This window comes from Tamandua tetradactyla, chromosome 7 (assembly GCF_023851605.1).
Source record: "Tamandua tetradactyla isolate mTamTet1 chromosome 7, mTamTet1.pri, whole genome shotgun sequence".
In the NCBI taxonomy this organism is placed as follows: domain Eukaryota; kingdom Metazoa; phylum Chordata; class Mammalia; order Pilosa; family Myrmecophagidae; genus Tamandua; species Tamandua tetradactyla.
This window is the reverse complement of record NC_135333.1, coordinates 124,695,287-124,711,867: the sequence shown is the minus strand read 5'-3', so window position 1 is coordinate 124,711,867 and position 16,581 is coordinate 124,695,287. Positions and strand designations below refer to the sequence as shown.

The window sequence follows — 16,581 nt, the reverse complement described above, 5'->3', positions numbered from 1 at the left end:
TCTAGGGAAGAAAAGCCCCTGCATTATAAACAGCCCATTTTAAAAAAAATTTGAAATTCCGATGAATTCTGGGAAAAAAGCAACCCCAAGTGGTAAAAGATTACAAATACCTATTTTGTAATTTGTTTTCTCACCAAGATAATTTTATACAAATTTATGGTCTTCATCATCTTTTATGCTCTTCAAAAGGCCTTAAGAATTTCCCTTTCTGATTAAGAAAAAATAGCACTGCTGTATATATATATTTTTGGCATGGGCAGGCAATTCTTGTCAGGTTTGTTTTTTTTTTTGGCATGTGCAGTATTTTTAAAGTCAGTTTTACCCTGTACACATTAGATACAAATTGTTTCATATATCAGGTTTTTTAACCTATACGTTGTGAAAGTCAACCCTTCCCCTTCCATTGGTGGTACAGAGAGCAAAATTACCCATTTACAAGTTATTTCTCTGCTTTCACTTTCCCACCATGCAACTTTAATGTTGTTAATGTGTTTTTTTTTTTTCGCATGGTTAGGCACTGGGAATTGCAGCTTTAATTTTTAATACATTTTAACATTTACATTTTACATAACATTTTAACAATACATTTTAATATTGCTTAAAAAGTTAGATTATTTAAAGAGAAGTACTTTTACAAAACCATATCAATTATTACATTTTTTTTCCTTTTTTTTTTTGTCAATAACTAGGACATGGATGTCTCTAGGAAGAATTTTTAAAATTTGCATGATTTTCTTCACAGCTGACTTGAGCTCAACAGCCGGATCAATACAACTCCCAGAAGGCAAGTTCATGCCCACTACCCCTCAGAAAAAAACGGACAGCAACCACAAGTAGTAGAAACAGAGTCTTAAAGACAACCCTCTTGGGCCTGGAATGAGGAGTCAACATTATGTTTTAAAGTCCTCCTCCCTGCTCACCCATACCCATTGGAGACCTCAAAATCTTTGCAGGAAAATAAAACCTATAGTTTTGCACCCCTTACAATTATTTTGAGGTCCCAAAAGACCATAATAAATCCTTATCTTTCAGAGCTAGAAATGTAAAGATAAGTGAGGTAACCTGCAGGTTAAATAATAGAGTTCGTTTCTAAATTAGTGCTGATTGTGGGTCTTTGGTGGGAAGAGAAAGAACAAACCTCATCTGTAGATCAGTCAGGTCCCATCTTGATCTTTAGGTGGTAATTTTGCACCCATTACTAGTCTTCTGTACAGTTCTTGTGTAATGTACAGAATAGAGAGAATGTATTAACTTCATTAACGAGTTTTATCTGTCACTTTTGGTTCATTAGCTTCTTTGTATGGATTTTAGTGTGTTTCGTCTTGATAGCAGCATCATTTGTGCTGCAGTGTTTATTGTTATTAATGATCAAAAACATACTTCTTTCCTAAAAGCTCAATGGCCCTTGTAGTAGTGGCAGCATTTATAGTAAAAAAACAAGGTTTTCCAACATTATAGTTCATATTTTTGTGGAGGTAGTTTTTTTGTTGTGTATGTCAATTGTGTAAAAATTTACATTATTTTGGCATGTGAATAATAATATTGGCACCAGGTAATTCTTAGTGTCTTGGACAAGGGTGGTTTAGATTTGTGAAAGGTTTTACAGTCCTAATAACAGAATGTTAGAAGGAATGTTTTCAAGGCAGTGACAATCTAAACTTAACAGTGGATACATTTGAAATACATTTTCCCTATTCTCATACACTGCTTTTTGTCCTTACCCTTCTCTGAGAGGGAGAAGTAACAAACTGCTATCTATGATAGTAACAAACCGATAACATTCAGAAAACAAAATGATGTGTATGGGTAGCTGATAAATGCACATTCTCACAGGAATTGGTTACTGTTGATGGAGGCAGCTCCTAGTAGCCATCAAAATCAATGGGAATATATTATGTCCAAGTCCACTTTCCTTGTTCTTTCTTGAAACAAACAGAATGTTTTAACTTAAAAAAAAAAAAGAAATCAATGGGAAAAACATGGAGATCTTATTACTAATCTTATGTATGGTTCTCTTTTCATCCTTATTTGATTTTTCTATGTATGTCAGTGTTGAGCCTTCTCCTTCTTGAAATGCTTCAGTGATACTGTACTTTCTTGCTTTTCCACTCACATTCTTAGCTCTTTTTCTGCTGCCATCCCTTAAATGTTTTCCTGAAGGCTTCTGTTAATATTTTCCCTCTTTACCTGTGGTTCTTAAACTTTAGTAGCTCAAGCATCTCTTGGGTACTTGTTAAGAATGTAGATCACAAAATATGTCATGATCTGGCACTTGCTAGTCTCTGACCTACCTTATACCTTATCCTGTTCTTACTGTGCCCTAGCTGTTCTGTGGCTTTTTTCTGCCCCAGAGTCTTTCCACTAGTTATTCCTTCTGCTTAAATGCTGCTCCTCCAGATCTTCACCTGATTTACCTCTTCTCATCATTCATGTCTCAACTCAAATGATTCCTCCATAGACCTTCCCTGACTACTTTATTCAAAATAGTCACTCTCCCCTTTGCACTTCTTCAAATTCCTTTGCTTTAGTATCTTCATACCACTTAATCATTATCTTAAATTATCTAGTTTGTTTTCTTGTCCATAGTCTGGCTCACATATTGAATCTAAACTCCATGAGAATGGCGGCTTTATTTTATTAACTGATATTTTCATATTGTCTAGAATAGCCCCTCAATATGCATTTATTGAATAAATGAACAAAATGTAGTTTTCTGGGTTCCATCCCCAGAGATTTTTATTTAGTAGACTTGGGATAGGGACAGGAGCCTGGGAATTTGTATCCTAAGAAACGTTCCAGGTGTTTCTTACATCTCTGGTCAGTTGTCTTAGATGACTTTTTTTATTAAAGTGAATATATTCTATGTTAAATTTTTTTTAAATTTTTTAAGTTAATTTTTAAATTTTTAAAAAAAGTATGACAAGAAAGAAACGCATACATTCCCAACGTGATCATTCTGTTCTACATATATAATCAGTAACTCACAATATCATCACATAGTTGCATATTCATCATCATAATCATTTCTTAGAACATTTGCATCAATTCAGAAAAAAAATAAAAAGACAACAGAAAAAGAAATAAAACGAAAACAGAAAAAAAAAATTGTACATACCATACCTCTTACCCCTCCCTTTCATTGATCACTAGCATTTCAAACTAAATTTATTTGAACATTTGTTCTCCCATTATTATTATTATTATTATTATTATTATTATTATTATTATTATTATTATTATTATTTTTAACATGGGCAGGCACTGGGAATCGAACCCGGGTCCTCTGGCATGGCAGGCAAGCGTTCTTGCCTGCTGAGCCACCGTGGCCCGCCCTGTTCCCCCTATTATTTATTTTTATTTCATATGTTCTACTCATCTGTTGACAAGGTAGATAAAAGGAACATCAGACACAAGGTTTTCACAATCACACAGTCACATTGTGAAAGCTGTATCATTATTCAGTCATCATCAAGAAACATGGCTACTGGAACACAGCTCTACATTTTCAGGCAGTTCCCTCCAGCCTCTCCATTACATCTTGGATAACAAGGTGATATCTACTTAATGTGTAAGAATGACCTCCATGATAACCTCTCGACTGTGTTTGGAATCTCTCAGCCATTGACACTTTGTCTCGTTTCACTCTTCCCCCTTTTGATCAAGAAGGTTTTCTCAATCCCTTGATGCTGAGATTCAGCTCATTCTAGGGTTTTTCTCAATCCCTTGATGCTGAGTCTCAGCTCACTCTAGGATCTCTGTCCCATGTTGCCAGGAAGGTCCACACCCCTGGGAGTCATGTCCCATCTAGACAGGGGGAGGGCGGTGAGTTTGCTTGTTGTGTTGGCTGGAGAAAGGCCACATCTGAGTAACAAAAGAGGTTCTCTTGGGGGTGACTCTTAGGCCTAATTTTAAGAAGACTTGACCTATCCTTTGTGGGGTTAAGTTTCATATGAACAAACCCCAAGACTGGTTCTAGGTTAAATTTGTTTCCATTCGAACATTTATATTCCATTTACCCTAAGATTGAATAGAGAAAGAAAAAGCCACCTGCATAACCTTTCTAAGACCCGTTGCTTTCTGCAGTGACACTTAATGTGCAAGTGAGCAAGGGAGACGGATGACCAGGCCAGCATATCAGGGGCCTGGTTTTTTCAAGTCTTGAATCTGTTTAATCAAATAGTTCTTATTGTCAGTGTGCTGCTTGCCATCCGTTCTTTCCTTCTGGAAGGTGCTTAGAAACTCAGTGAGTTTGGTATAATTTTTTTAAACTTTTTTTCATTGTATAATATAAAATATATACAAAGCAAAGAAAGAAAAAGCAATAGTTTTCAAAGTACTCTTCAACAAGTAGTTACAGGAAAGATTGGGCTGATTTTTTAACAGGCTTTCCATGGCGGCCAGTGGTTTGTGAGGACTGAGCACGAGCACCTTAAAGACATGAAAGGCCTCAACCTGAATGTTGGGACTCTTATCGCAAAGGAGGTTCATCATCATTTTCAGGTTCTCTGGCTTGCTGATTTACTTTGTCATAATGGAAAAGTTATGTCCGTCCAGGATCAGTTCACCAAGCAGCTTTAAAGATGGTCTCTTAATCACATAATTCTCAGACTGAATCAATTTCTGATAGTCTTCAAAAATAGTGTCATAATTTTGTTCAAAGAAGTCTGCTACCAACACTTTATGCCTGGTTAGTAAATCCTTAAATGTCTGAAGCAATATCATATGTAGGCAACCCCACATACTTAAAGAAATCTCTGAGTCGATTAGAAAAGAGGATGATTTTGGCAAGTGGCTTATGTCGAATACATTCTCTCAACATAATCCCACAACCTAAGGCAATCTGTGGGGCTTTATACCCTCTGAGGAGCATAAACAGGATATGAGGATGCACACTTATGTACTCCACAGCTGGACTCCAAGTACCTATCTGTCTTCTCAGGATGTTGTTAAGTATCTGGGTCACATCTTTTTTTTCCCTCAAAATCTGTTAGCTGCAGGTCAGTGATCAGCATCACCAACAGCCCAGTACTGTACATCTCTTGCGTGAGCTGGGCCCCTGTTTCTGTTGGGGATTCCTTTTCACTTGTGCCACGCAGAATTTCTTCCATTGCTTGCAGTGATTTTCACACTTATTCTGAAGCCTTGTCTGTCTTCTTGTCTTGCTTTTCCAAAATGCCCCTGTTGTCTTTCAGCATTCTCACAATTTCAGCTAGAGAAAACTGAAATCAGCTATTTTTCCCACCTTTCTTAAAACTTCTCAATGGCTTTTCCCTGCTCCTAGGACAAAAGCTAGGCTTTATTTTTTTAAACTCTTGCCCCTGTACCTCACCTGCTTTATGTTTTGCTGTTTTGCCTTTGCTCCTAGGATTAGGCTTATGCTACAAATGAATTGCTTGTTTTCTCACCATTCCTGTTCTCTCACCTTGTTACCTTCCAGTATACTATTGTGTCTTCCTGAACACCCTCCCCCCCAAAATAAGAACAATAAAAAATCTTACTTTTTTTAGATCTCATGTTCTGAAAACCTTTCAGGGCATCCAAAACCTTTCATTTTGTCTGCCTTTTTTTGAGCCAGTTTCCACAAAGCAAGGCTGCTCATTGTCTTCCCCTTAACTATATTTTGCTCTATTCATTGCATTCTGAATTTCTGCTCATAGAGAAGTTAAATTATTTTTTATTTCACAATTTTTTTTGAAGTTGTGAAATACATGTACAAGATATACATGTACAAAATATATATCTTCCAAGTATAGTATCATATCATCTGCAAATAATGAGAGTTTTACTTCTTCCTTTCCAATTTGGATGCCTTTTATTTCTTTGTCCTGCCTGATTGTTCTAGCTAGAACTTCTAGCATAATGTTGAATAATAGTGGGGACAGTGGGCATCCTTGTCTTGTACCTGATATTAGAGGGAAGACTTTCAGTCTCTTTCTGTTGAGTACAATGCTGGCTATTGGTTTTCCATATATTCCCTTTATCATATTGAGGTAGTTACCTTTGATTCCTGTCTCTTGGAGTATTTTTATCAGAAAAGGTTGCCGAATATTATTGAACGCTATTCAGCACCAATCAAAATGATCATGTGATTTTTCCCTTTTCATTTGTTAATGTGCTGTATTACATTAATTGGTTTTCGTGTATTGAACTATCCTTGCATTCCTAGTATAAACCCCACTTGGTCACAGTGTATAATTCTTTTATTGTGCTGTTGAATTCGATTTGCTAATATTTTATTGAGAATTTTTGCATCTATGTTCATTAGGGAGATTGTTCTGTAGTTTTCCTTTCCCTTAGTATCTTTTTTTTTTTTTTTTTTAATAATTCTGGTCTACATGTATATTCAGTACCCTTAGTATCTTTACCTGGTTTTGATATTAAAATGATAGTAGCTTCATAAAATGAGTTAGAGTTCCTTTTTCCTCAATTGTTTGGAAAAGTTTGAGCAGGATTAGTGTTAGTTCTTTCTGGAATGTTTGATAAAATTCCCCTGTGAAGGCATCTGGCCCTGGGCTTTTCTTTGTAGGAAGATTTTTGATGAGTGATTGAATCTCTTTACTTGTGTTTGGTTTGTTGAGATCTTCTGTTTCTTCCTGAGTCAGTGTAGCCTGTTTGTGTTTCCAGGAATTTGTGCATTTCATCTGAGTTGTCTAGTTTGTTGGTGTATAGTTGTTCATAGTATCCTCTTATGATTTTTTTATTTCTTCAGGGTCTGTGGTAATACACCCCTTCTCCTTTCTGATTTTATTTGCACCTTCTCTCTTTTTTTCTTTGTCAGTCTTGCTAGTGGCCCATCAAAGAACCAAGTTTTTGCTTTATTGATTCTTTCTATTATTCTCCCATTCATTTATCTCTCCTTTAATCTTTGTTATTTCTCTTGTTATATTTGCTTTGGGGTTAGTTTGCTGTTCTTTCTGAAGTTCCTCCAGGTTTGCTGTTAAGTCCTTGATGTTTGCATTTCTTGTTTTTTAATATAGGCCTTTAGGGCAATAAATTTCCCTCTCAGCACAGCCTTTGTCACATCCCATAAGTTCTGATAAGTTGTGTTCTCATTTTCATGCATCTCCAGATAGCTACTGATTTCTCTTGCGGTTTCTTCTTTGACCCACTGGTTATTTAAGAGTGTGTTATTTAATCTCCATATATTTGTGAATGTTCTTGTTATTTTGTAATTATTGAGATCCAGCCTCATCCCATCGTGATCAGAGAAAGTACTTTGAATAATTTCAGTATTTTTAAATTCATGAAGACCTGTTTTGTGCTCCAGCATATCATCTGTCCTGGAGACATTCTAATTCATTCATCAGTTTATTTAACTTACCTGTTTCCTTGTTGATCTTCTTTCTGGTTGTTTCATCTATAGAGGAGAGTGGTGTATTGAAGTCTCCTACTATTATTGTTGAGACATCTATTGCTACCTTCAGTTTTGGCAGTGTCTGTCTCATGTACTTTGGAGCTCCTTGGTTGGTAGCATAAACATTTATGATTGTAGTATCTTCTCTGTGAATTGACCCTTTAATTCGTGTATAGTGTCCTTCTTTGTCTCTTTGATGCCTTTATATTTAAAGTCTATTTTGTCCGATACTAGTATAGCTACTCTTGCTTTATTTTGGTTATAACTTGCGTGGAAGTTCTTTTTCCATCCTTTCACTTTCAATCTATTTGTATCCTTGTGTCTAAGATGAGTCTCTTGTAGGTAACATATAGCTGAATTAAGTTTCTTAATCCATTCTGCCAATCTGTATCTTTTAGTTGGTAAATTTAGTCCGTTAACATTCAGAGTTATTACTGAAAGGCGTTTCTTGAATCCACCATCTTACCTGTTACATTTTATTTGTCAGATCTGTATATTCTTTTACCTCTGTCTCATTGTATTCTTTAGATTACCTTAGTGGTACTCTTCACTTCTGTGACCTCCCCCAGACCCCTCTCTTGTCTTTTTATTTTAACCAGCAGAACTGCTTTGAGTATTCTTGTAGGGCCAGTCTCTTGTTGACAAATACTTTCAGGGCTTCTTTGTCTGTGAAAACTTTAATCTCTCACTCAATTTTGAAGGATAGTTTAGCTGGATAAAGAATTCTTGGCTGAAGTCTTTATCTTTCAGGATCTTGAATATACTATACCACTGCCTTCTTGCCTCCAGGGTACTAGTTGAGTAGTCTGAACTCAGTCGTATTTGATTTTCCTTGCATGTAGTAGATTGTTTTTCTCTTACTGCTTTCAGGATTTTCTGTTCTCTTCAACATTTGACTGACTGGTTAGTATGTGCTTCAGGGAAGGCCTATTTAAATTTATTCTGTTTGGAGTTCTTTGGGCTTCTTTGACTTGTATATTTATGTCTTTTTTGAGGGTTGGGAAGTTTTCCCCCATTATATCCTCAGGTAGTCTTCCTAGCCCTTTTCTCTTCTCCTTCTGGGACACCAGTGATTCTTATAATTGTACGCTTTGTTTTATCTGTCATTTCCCTAAGTTCCCATTCAGTTTTTTCCATCTTTTTTTTTTTGCCATTTTGCTATTTTGAGTCTTCGAAGTCAATTATCCTGTCCTCTATATCACTTATTCTTTCTTCTGTCTCTTCAAATCTGATGTTGTGTGCCTCTACTTTTTTTTTTTTTTTTTTTTTTGGTCAACAGAGTCTTTAATCTCTGTGATTTCTGCTGTTTTTCTATTTATTTTTTCAAATTACTTTTTGTGCTCTTCTACTGTCTTCTTAATCTCCTTTATGTCATTTGCTATCCCACTTATTTTATTAAATACAGTTATGAACATCTTTGATTAGTTATTGCAATGTCTGTGTCTCCTCTGGTGTTTAATTTGGTCATTAGGTAGGGTTATATCTGTCTATTTTGTGATATGCTTAGTGGTCTTCTGCTGTCTTTGTGGCATGTAAATATCTTGACTGAGTTACTTTGAAAGTTGATTTCTTCATTTCTTCCTTTGACTATGGATATCCAGTTCTCCTAGGCCCCTTTATTGAGAAGACTTTTCTTTCCTAGTTCAGTGGATCAGGGGCCTTGTTGAAGATCACTTGGCTGTGGATCTGGTGATCTATTTTTTTTTTTTTTAATTAACGGAAAAAAAAAGAAATTAACACAAAATTTAGAAATCATACCATTCTACATATGCCATCAGTAATTCTTAACATCATCACATAGATGCATGATCATCGTTTCTTAGTACATTTGCATCAGTTTAGAGGAACTAGCAACACAACAGAAAAAGATATAGAATGTTAATATAGAGAAAAGAAATAAAAGTAGTAATAATAGTAAAAAAAAAAAAACAAAAAAAACCCTATAGCTCAGATGCAGCTTCATTCAGTGTTTTAACATGATTAGTTTACAATTAGGTATTATTGTGCTGTCCATTTTTGAGTTTTTGTATCTAGTCCTGTTGCACAGTCTGTATCCCTTCAGCTCCAATTACCCATTATCTTACCCTGTTTCTAACTCCTGCTGGACTCTGTTACCAATGACATATTTCAAGTTTATTCTCGAATGTCCGTTCACATTAGTGGGACCATACAGTATTTGTCCTTTAGTTTTTGGTTGGACTCACTCAGCATAATATTCTCTAGGTCCATCCATGTTATTACATGCTTCATAAGTTTATCTTGTCTTAAAGCTGCATAATATTCCATCGTATGTATATACCACAGTTTATTTAGCCATTCTTCTGTTGATGGACATTTTGGCTGTTTCCATCTCTTTGCAATTGTAAATAACGCTGCTATAAACATTGGTGTGCAAATGTCCGTTTGTGTCTTTGCCCTTAAGTCCTTTGAGTAGATACCTAGCAATGGTATTGCTGGGTCGTATGGCAATTCTATATTCAGCTTTTTGAGGAACCGCCAAACTGCCTTCCACAGTGGTTGCACCATTTGACATTCCCACCAACAGTGGATAAGTGTGCCTCTTTCACCGCATCCTCTCCAGCACTTGCCATTTTCTGTTTTGTTGATAATGGCCATTCTGGTGGGTGTGAGATGATATCTCATTGTGGTTTTGATTTGCATTTCTCTAATGGCCAGGGACATTGAGCATCTCTTCATGTGCCTCTTGGCCATCCGTATTTCCTCTTCTGGTAGGTGTCTGTTCAAGTCTTTTTCCCATTTTGTAATTGGGTTGGCTGTCTTTTTGTTGTTGAGTTGAACAATCTCTTTATAAATTCTGGATACTAGACCTTTATCTGATATGTCATTTCCAAATATTGTCTCCCATTGTGTAGGCTGTCTTTCTACTTTCTTGATGAAGTTCTTTGATGCACAAAAGTGTTTAATTTTGAGGAGCTCCCATTTATTTATTTCTTTTTTCAGTGCTCTTGCTTTAGGTTTAAGGTCCATAAAACCGCCTCCAGTTGTAAGATTCATAAGATATCTCCCTACATTTTCCTCTAACTGTTTTATGGTCTTAGACCTAATGTTTAGATCTTTGATCCATTTTGAGTTAACTTTTGTATAAGGTGTGAGATACGGGTCTTCTTTCATTCTTTTACATATGGATATCCAGTTCTCTAGGCACCATTTATTGAAGATACTGTTCTGTCCCAGGTGAGTTAGCTTGACTGCCTTATCAAAGATCAAATGTCCATAGATGAGAGGGTCTATATCTGAGCACTCTATTCGATTCCATTGGTCGATATATCTATCTTTATGCCAGTACCATGCTGTTTTGACCACTGTGGCTTCATAATATGCCTTAAAGTCCGGCATCACGAGACCTCCAGCTTCGTTTTTTTTCCTCAAGATGTTTTTAGCAATTCGGGGCACCCTGCCCTTCCAGATAAATTTGCTTATTGGTTTTTCTAATTCTGAAAAATAAGTTGTTGGGATTTTGATTGGTATTGCATTGAATCTGTAGATCAGTTTAGGTAGGATTGACATCTTAATTATATTTAGTCTTCCAATCCATGAACACGGTATGCCCTTCCATCTATTTAGGTCTTCTGTGATTTCTATTAGCAGTTTTTTGTAGTTTTCTTTATATAGGTTTTTTGTCTCTTTAGTTAAATTTATTCCTAGGTATTTTATTCTTTTAGTTGCAATTGTAAATGGAATTCGTTTCTTGATTTCCCCCTCAGCTTGTTCATTACTAGTGTATAGAAATGCTACAGATTTTTGAATGTTGATCTTGTAACCTGCTACTTTGCTGTACTCATTTATTAGCTCTAGTAATTTTGTTGTGGATTTTTCCGGGTTTTCGACGTATAGTATCATATCGTCTGCAAATAGTGATAGTTTTACTTCTTCCTTTCCAATTTTGATGCCTTGTATTTCTTTTTCTTGTCTAATTGCTCTGGCTAGAACCTCCAACACAATGTTGAATAATAGTGGTGATAGTGGACATCCTTGTCTTGCTCCTGATCTTAGGGGGAAAGTTTTCAATTTTTCCCCATTGAGGATGATATTAGCTGTGGGTTTTTCATATATTCCCTCTATCATTTTAAGGAAGTTCCCTTGTATTCCTATCTTTTGAAGTGTTTTCAACAGGAAAAGATGTTGAATCTTGTCAAATGCCTTCTCTGCATCAATTGAGATGATCATGTGATTTTTCTGCTTTGATTTGTTGATATGGTGTATTACATTAATTGATTTTCTTATGTTGAACCATCCTTGCATACCTGGGATGAATTCTACTTGGTCATGATGTATAATTCTTTTAATGTGTTGTTGGATACGATTTGCTAGAATTTTATTGAGAATTTTTGCGTCTATATTCATTAGAGAGATTGGTCTTTATTTTGTTTTTTTTGTAATATCTTTGCCTGGTTTTGGTATGAGGGTGATGTTGGCTTCATAGAATGAATTAGGTAGTTTTCCCTCAGCTTCGATTATTTTGAAGAGTTTGAGGAGAGTTGGTACTAATTCTTTCTGGAATGTTTGATAGAATTCACAGGTGAAGCCGTCTGGTCCTGGACTTTTCTTTTTAGGGAGCTTTTGAATGACTAATTCAATCTCTTTACTTGTGATTGGTTTGTTGAGGTCATCTATTTCTTCCTGAGTCAAAGTTGGTTGTTCATGTCTTTCCAGGAACCCGTCCATTTCATCTAAATTGTTGTATTTATTAGCGTAAAGTTGTTCATAGTATCCTGTTATTACCTCCTTTATTTCTGTGAGGTCAGTAGTTATGTCTCCTCTTCCATTTCTGATCTTATTTATTTGCATCCTCTCTCTTCTTCTTTTTGTCAATCTTGCTAAGGGCCCATCAATCTTATTGATTTTCTCATAGAACCAACTTCTGGTCTTATTGATTTTCTCTATTGTTTTCATGTTTTCAATTTCATTTATTTCTGCTCTAATCTTTGTTATTTCTTTCCTTTTGCTTGCTTTGGGATTAGTTTACTGTTCTTCTCCAATTCTTCCAAGTGGACAGTTAATTCCTGCATTTTTGCCTTTTCTTCTTTTCTGATATAGGCATTTAGGGCAATAAATTTCCCTCTTAGCACTACCTTTGCTGCGTCCCATAAGTTTTGATATGTTGTGTTTTCATTTTCATTTGCCTCTAGGTATTTACTAATTTCTCTTGCAATTTCTTCTTTGACCCACTTGTTGTTTAAGAGTGTGTTGTTGAGCCTCCACGTATTTGTGAATTTTCTGGCACTCCGCCTATTATTGATTTCCAACTTCATTCCTTTATGATCCGAGAAAGTGTTGTGTATGATTTCAACTTTTTAAATTTGTTAAGACTTGCTTTGTGACCCAGCATATGGTCTGTCTTTGAGAATGATCCGTGAGCACTTGAAAAAAAGGTGTATCCTGCTGTTGTGGGATGTAATGTCCTATAAATGTCTGTCAAGTCTAGCTCATTTATAGTAATATTCAGATTCTCTATTTCTTTATTGATCCTCTGTCTAGATGTTCTGTCCATTGATGAGAGTGGTGAATTGAAGTCTCCAACTATTATGGTATATGTGTCTATTTCCCTTTTCAGTGTTTGCAGTGTATTCCTCACGTATTTTGGGACATTCTGGTTCGGTGCGTAAATATTTATGATTGTTATGTCCTCTTGTTTAATTGTTCCTTTTATTAGTATATAGTGTCCTTCTTTGTCTCTTTTAACTGTTTTACATTTGAAGTCTAATTTGTTGGATATTAGTATAGCCACTTCTGCTCTTTTCTGGTTGTTATTTGCATGAAATATCTTTTCCCAACCTTTCACTTTCAACCTATATTTATCTTTGAGTCTAAGATGTGTTTCCTGTAGACAGCATATAGAAGGATCCTGTTTTTTAATCCATTCTGCCAATCTGTGTCTTTTGATTGGGGAATTCAGTCCATTAACATTTAGAGTTATTACTGTTTGGATAATATTTTCCTCTACCATTTTGCCTTTTGTATAATATATATCATATCTGACTTTTCTTCTTTCTACACTCTTCTCCATACCTCTCTCTTCTGTCTTTTTGTATCTGACTCTAGTGCTCCCTTTAGTATTTCTTGCAGAGCTGGTCTCTTGGTCACAAATTCTCTCAGTGTCTTTTTGTCTGAGAATGTTTTAATTTCTCCCTCATTTTTGAAGGACAATTTTGCTGGATATAGGAGTCTTGATTGGCAGTTTTTCTCTTTTAGTAACTTAAATATATCATCCCACTGTCTTCTAGCTTCCATGGTTTCTGCTGAGAAATCTACACATAGTCTTATTGGGTTTCCCTTGTATGTGATGGATTGCTTCTCTCTCGCTGCTTTCAAGATCCTCTCTTTCTCTTTGACCTCTGACATTCTAACTAGTAAGTGTCTTGGGGAACGCCTATTTGGGTCTAATCTCTTTGGGGTGCGCTGCACTTCTTGGATCTGTAATTTTAGGTCTTTCATAAGAGTTGGGAAATTTTCTTCCCAACTTCCATTAGTTGGGAAGTGATAATTTCTTCCATTAGTTTTTCTCCTCCTTTTCCCTTCTCTTCTCCTTCTGGGACACCCACAACACGTATCTTTGTGCGGTTCATATTGTCCTTGAGTTCCCTGATACTCTGTTCAAATTTTTCCATTCTTTTCCGGATAGTTTCTGTTTCTTTTTGAAATTCGGATGTTCCATCCTCCAAATCACTAATTCTATCTTCTGTCTCTTTAAATCTATCATTGTAGGTATCCATTGTTTTTTCCATCTTTTCTACTTTTTTCCTTCACTTCCATAAGCTCTGTGATTTGTTTTTTCAGTTTTTCTATTTCTTCTTTTTGTTCAGTCCATGTCTTCTTCATGTCCTCCCTCAATTTATCGATTTTGTTTTTGAAGAGGTTTTCCATTTCTGTTCGTATATTCAGCATTAGTTGTTTCAACTCCTGTATCTCATTTGAACTATTGGTTTGTTCCTTTGACTGGGCCATATTTTCAATTTTCTGAGCGTGATCCGTTATCTTCTGCTGGCATCTGGGCATTTAGTCAGATTTCCCTGGGTGTTGGACCCCACAGGTTGAAAGATTTTTCTGTGAAATCTCTGGGTTCTGTTTTTCTTATCCTGCCCAGTAGGTGGCGCTCGTGGCACATGTTTGTCTACGGGTTCCACCAGTGAAAGTTGCTGTGGGTCCTTTAACTTTGGAAAACTCTCGCTGTAGGGGAGGTTCGGCACCTGAAGCGTCTTGGAAGAGTGCCAGCCGGCCCGGGGGTCCGAACGCGGGGAGGGTCGCCGGCCACCGCAGCACGGGAGAGCGCCCGACCGAATTTCCTACTTGGCCCGGGGCGCCAAGCATGGCGGCAGGGCGCCAGCTACCGCAGCCCGGGAGAGTGCACTGTTCCCAGCCAGACCGGGGAGTCACGTGTTTGGAAGGGACCCCCTGGTCACCGTTCTCCGCAGTCTGGGGATTTCCGACCCAACTCTCTCAGTTGGTCCGGGGGGCCTTGCGTGGTGGGGGCACCAGCCGCCGCGGCCCAAGGGGACCGCCTGTCCAATTCTGCCAGCTGGCCTGGGAAGGAAGAAGGGAGGGACTCCGGCCGCTTGCCGTCCCACCCGGGAAAGCCCGTTCCCCTCGGCGATCTCACCGGAGCTGGTTCTCCCAGACAGTCAGCCGTTCCAGGATGGGGTACACCATCCCTTTGATCTCCATCGTGGCTCCAGGAGGTGCTCTGTATTGTCTCCACTCCCCCAGTAGCTGTTCTGGAGGAGGAAAGTGAGGGTGGCAAGGCTGTCGAGGCCGGTGTCGGAGGAACCGGTGAAGGCGGAAGAGGGCACGGTGGTGGTTGGAGAGCCGCCGGAGCAGGAGGAGAAAGGGAAGGATAAGATGGCGGATGGAGCGCCGCCGGAGCAGAAGACAAAGAGGGAGAGGAGGGCAGGCGGGCTGGCTAGCTGGCGGGGCGTGGGCGCCGCACGCCGGGCCGGCGGACAAAGAGGGAGAGGAGGGCGGACTGGCTGGCTGGCGGGGCGTGGTGGTGATTTATTTTTGAAAAGAATTGTTTTCTGTGGGATGTTGGCTTGAAGATTGATTTCACTACCTTTTTTGGTAATTTAAATATGTAAAGTATGCAGCAAGTGTTTTTGTTAAGGAAAAAGAGAGTATTTTTCCCCCTTAAGTATAAAACTGATTGTTGCAGAATGAGAAACAGGAATCTGTAGGACAAAATGGAAGTTTATAGTAAGTTGTAAAAGTCTTGTTGGAAGTGAATATTATTGGTTGTGTAAGGCTGGCTAAGATTTTATAGTTTTATAGCATTTTAAATAGTTTTCTTATTATACGCATCTGCATGCAAAACAAGAATTTAGTTTTCACGCCGTTAAAATGATAATGTTTTCTTGGATTATTTGTTTGCTCTCAGTGAGAAGCTATAAAAAGCTTTTAAACCCCCAAGAGAACCTCTTTTGTTGCTCAGATGTGGCCTCTCTCTCCAAGCAACACAACAAGCAAATTCAACACCCTCCCCCTGTCTACATGGGACATGACTCCCAGGGGTGTGGACCCTCCTGGCAACGTTGGACAGCAATCCTAGAATGAGCTGAAACTCTGCATCAAGGAATTGAGAAAAACTCTAGAACAAGCTGAGACTCAGCATTAAGGGATTGAGAAAACCTTCTTGACCAAAAGGGGGAAGAATGAAATGAGACAAAGTGTCAATGGCTGAGAGATTCCAAACAGAGTCGAGAGGTTATCCTGGAGGTTATTCTTATGCATTAAGTAGATATCACCTTGTTATCTAAGAGGAAATGGAGAGGCTGGAGGAAACTGCCTCTGTGTTCCAGTAGCCATGTTTCTTGATGATGTTTGTATAATGGTGTAGCTTTCACAGCGTGACTGCATGATTGTGAAAACCTTGTGTCTTATGCTCCTTTTATCTACCTTGTCAACAGATAAGTAGAACGTATGAAATAAAAATAAATAATAGGGGGAACAAATGTTAAATTTAGATTAAATGCTAGTGATCAATGAAAGGGAGGGGTAAGGGGTATGGTGTGTATGGTTTTTTTTTCTGTTTTCGTTTTACTTTTCTGTTGTCTTTTTATTTCTTTTTCTGAATTGATGCACATGTCCTAAGAAATGATCAGGATTATGAATCTGCAGCTATGTGATGATATCGTGAACTACTGATTATATATGTAGAATGGAATGATCACATATTGGGAATGTTTGTGTTTCTTTCTGTAATTTTTTTTTAATTA

The 16,581-nt window shown here is 37.5% G+C and overlaps 1 protein-coding gene and 1 pseudogene across 4 annotated transcripts in view; one reads left to right on the top strand and one right to left on the bottom strand.

The window, feature by feature from the left end:
* R3HDM2 (R3H domain containing 2) overlaps window positions 1-16,581 on the top strand; it is a 301,698-nt gene that overhangs the window by 27,007 nt on the left and 258,110 nt on the right. Inside the window, exon 2 of one of the 4 annotated variants that reach the window (XM_077111129.1) lies at window positions 690-784. The exons of 2 other annotated variants lie outside the window; for them this stretch is intronic. In XM_077111129.1, coding sequence (XP_076967244.1) covers window positions 697-784 — 88 coding nt within the window. In that variant the 5' untranslated portion in view covers window positions 690-696. Of the gene's footprint in view, window positions 1-689; window positions 785-16,581 lie in introns of those variants that run through there. One more of the 4 variants, XM_077111141.1, reaches the window with a different exon arrangement.
* LOC143690297 (calcium-binding protein 39-like pseudogene) lies at window positions 4,227-5,514 on the bottom strand (annotated as a pseudogene).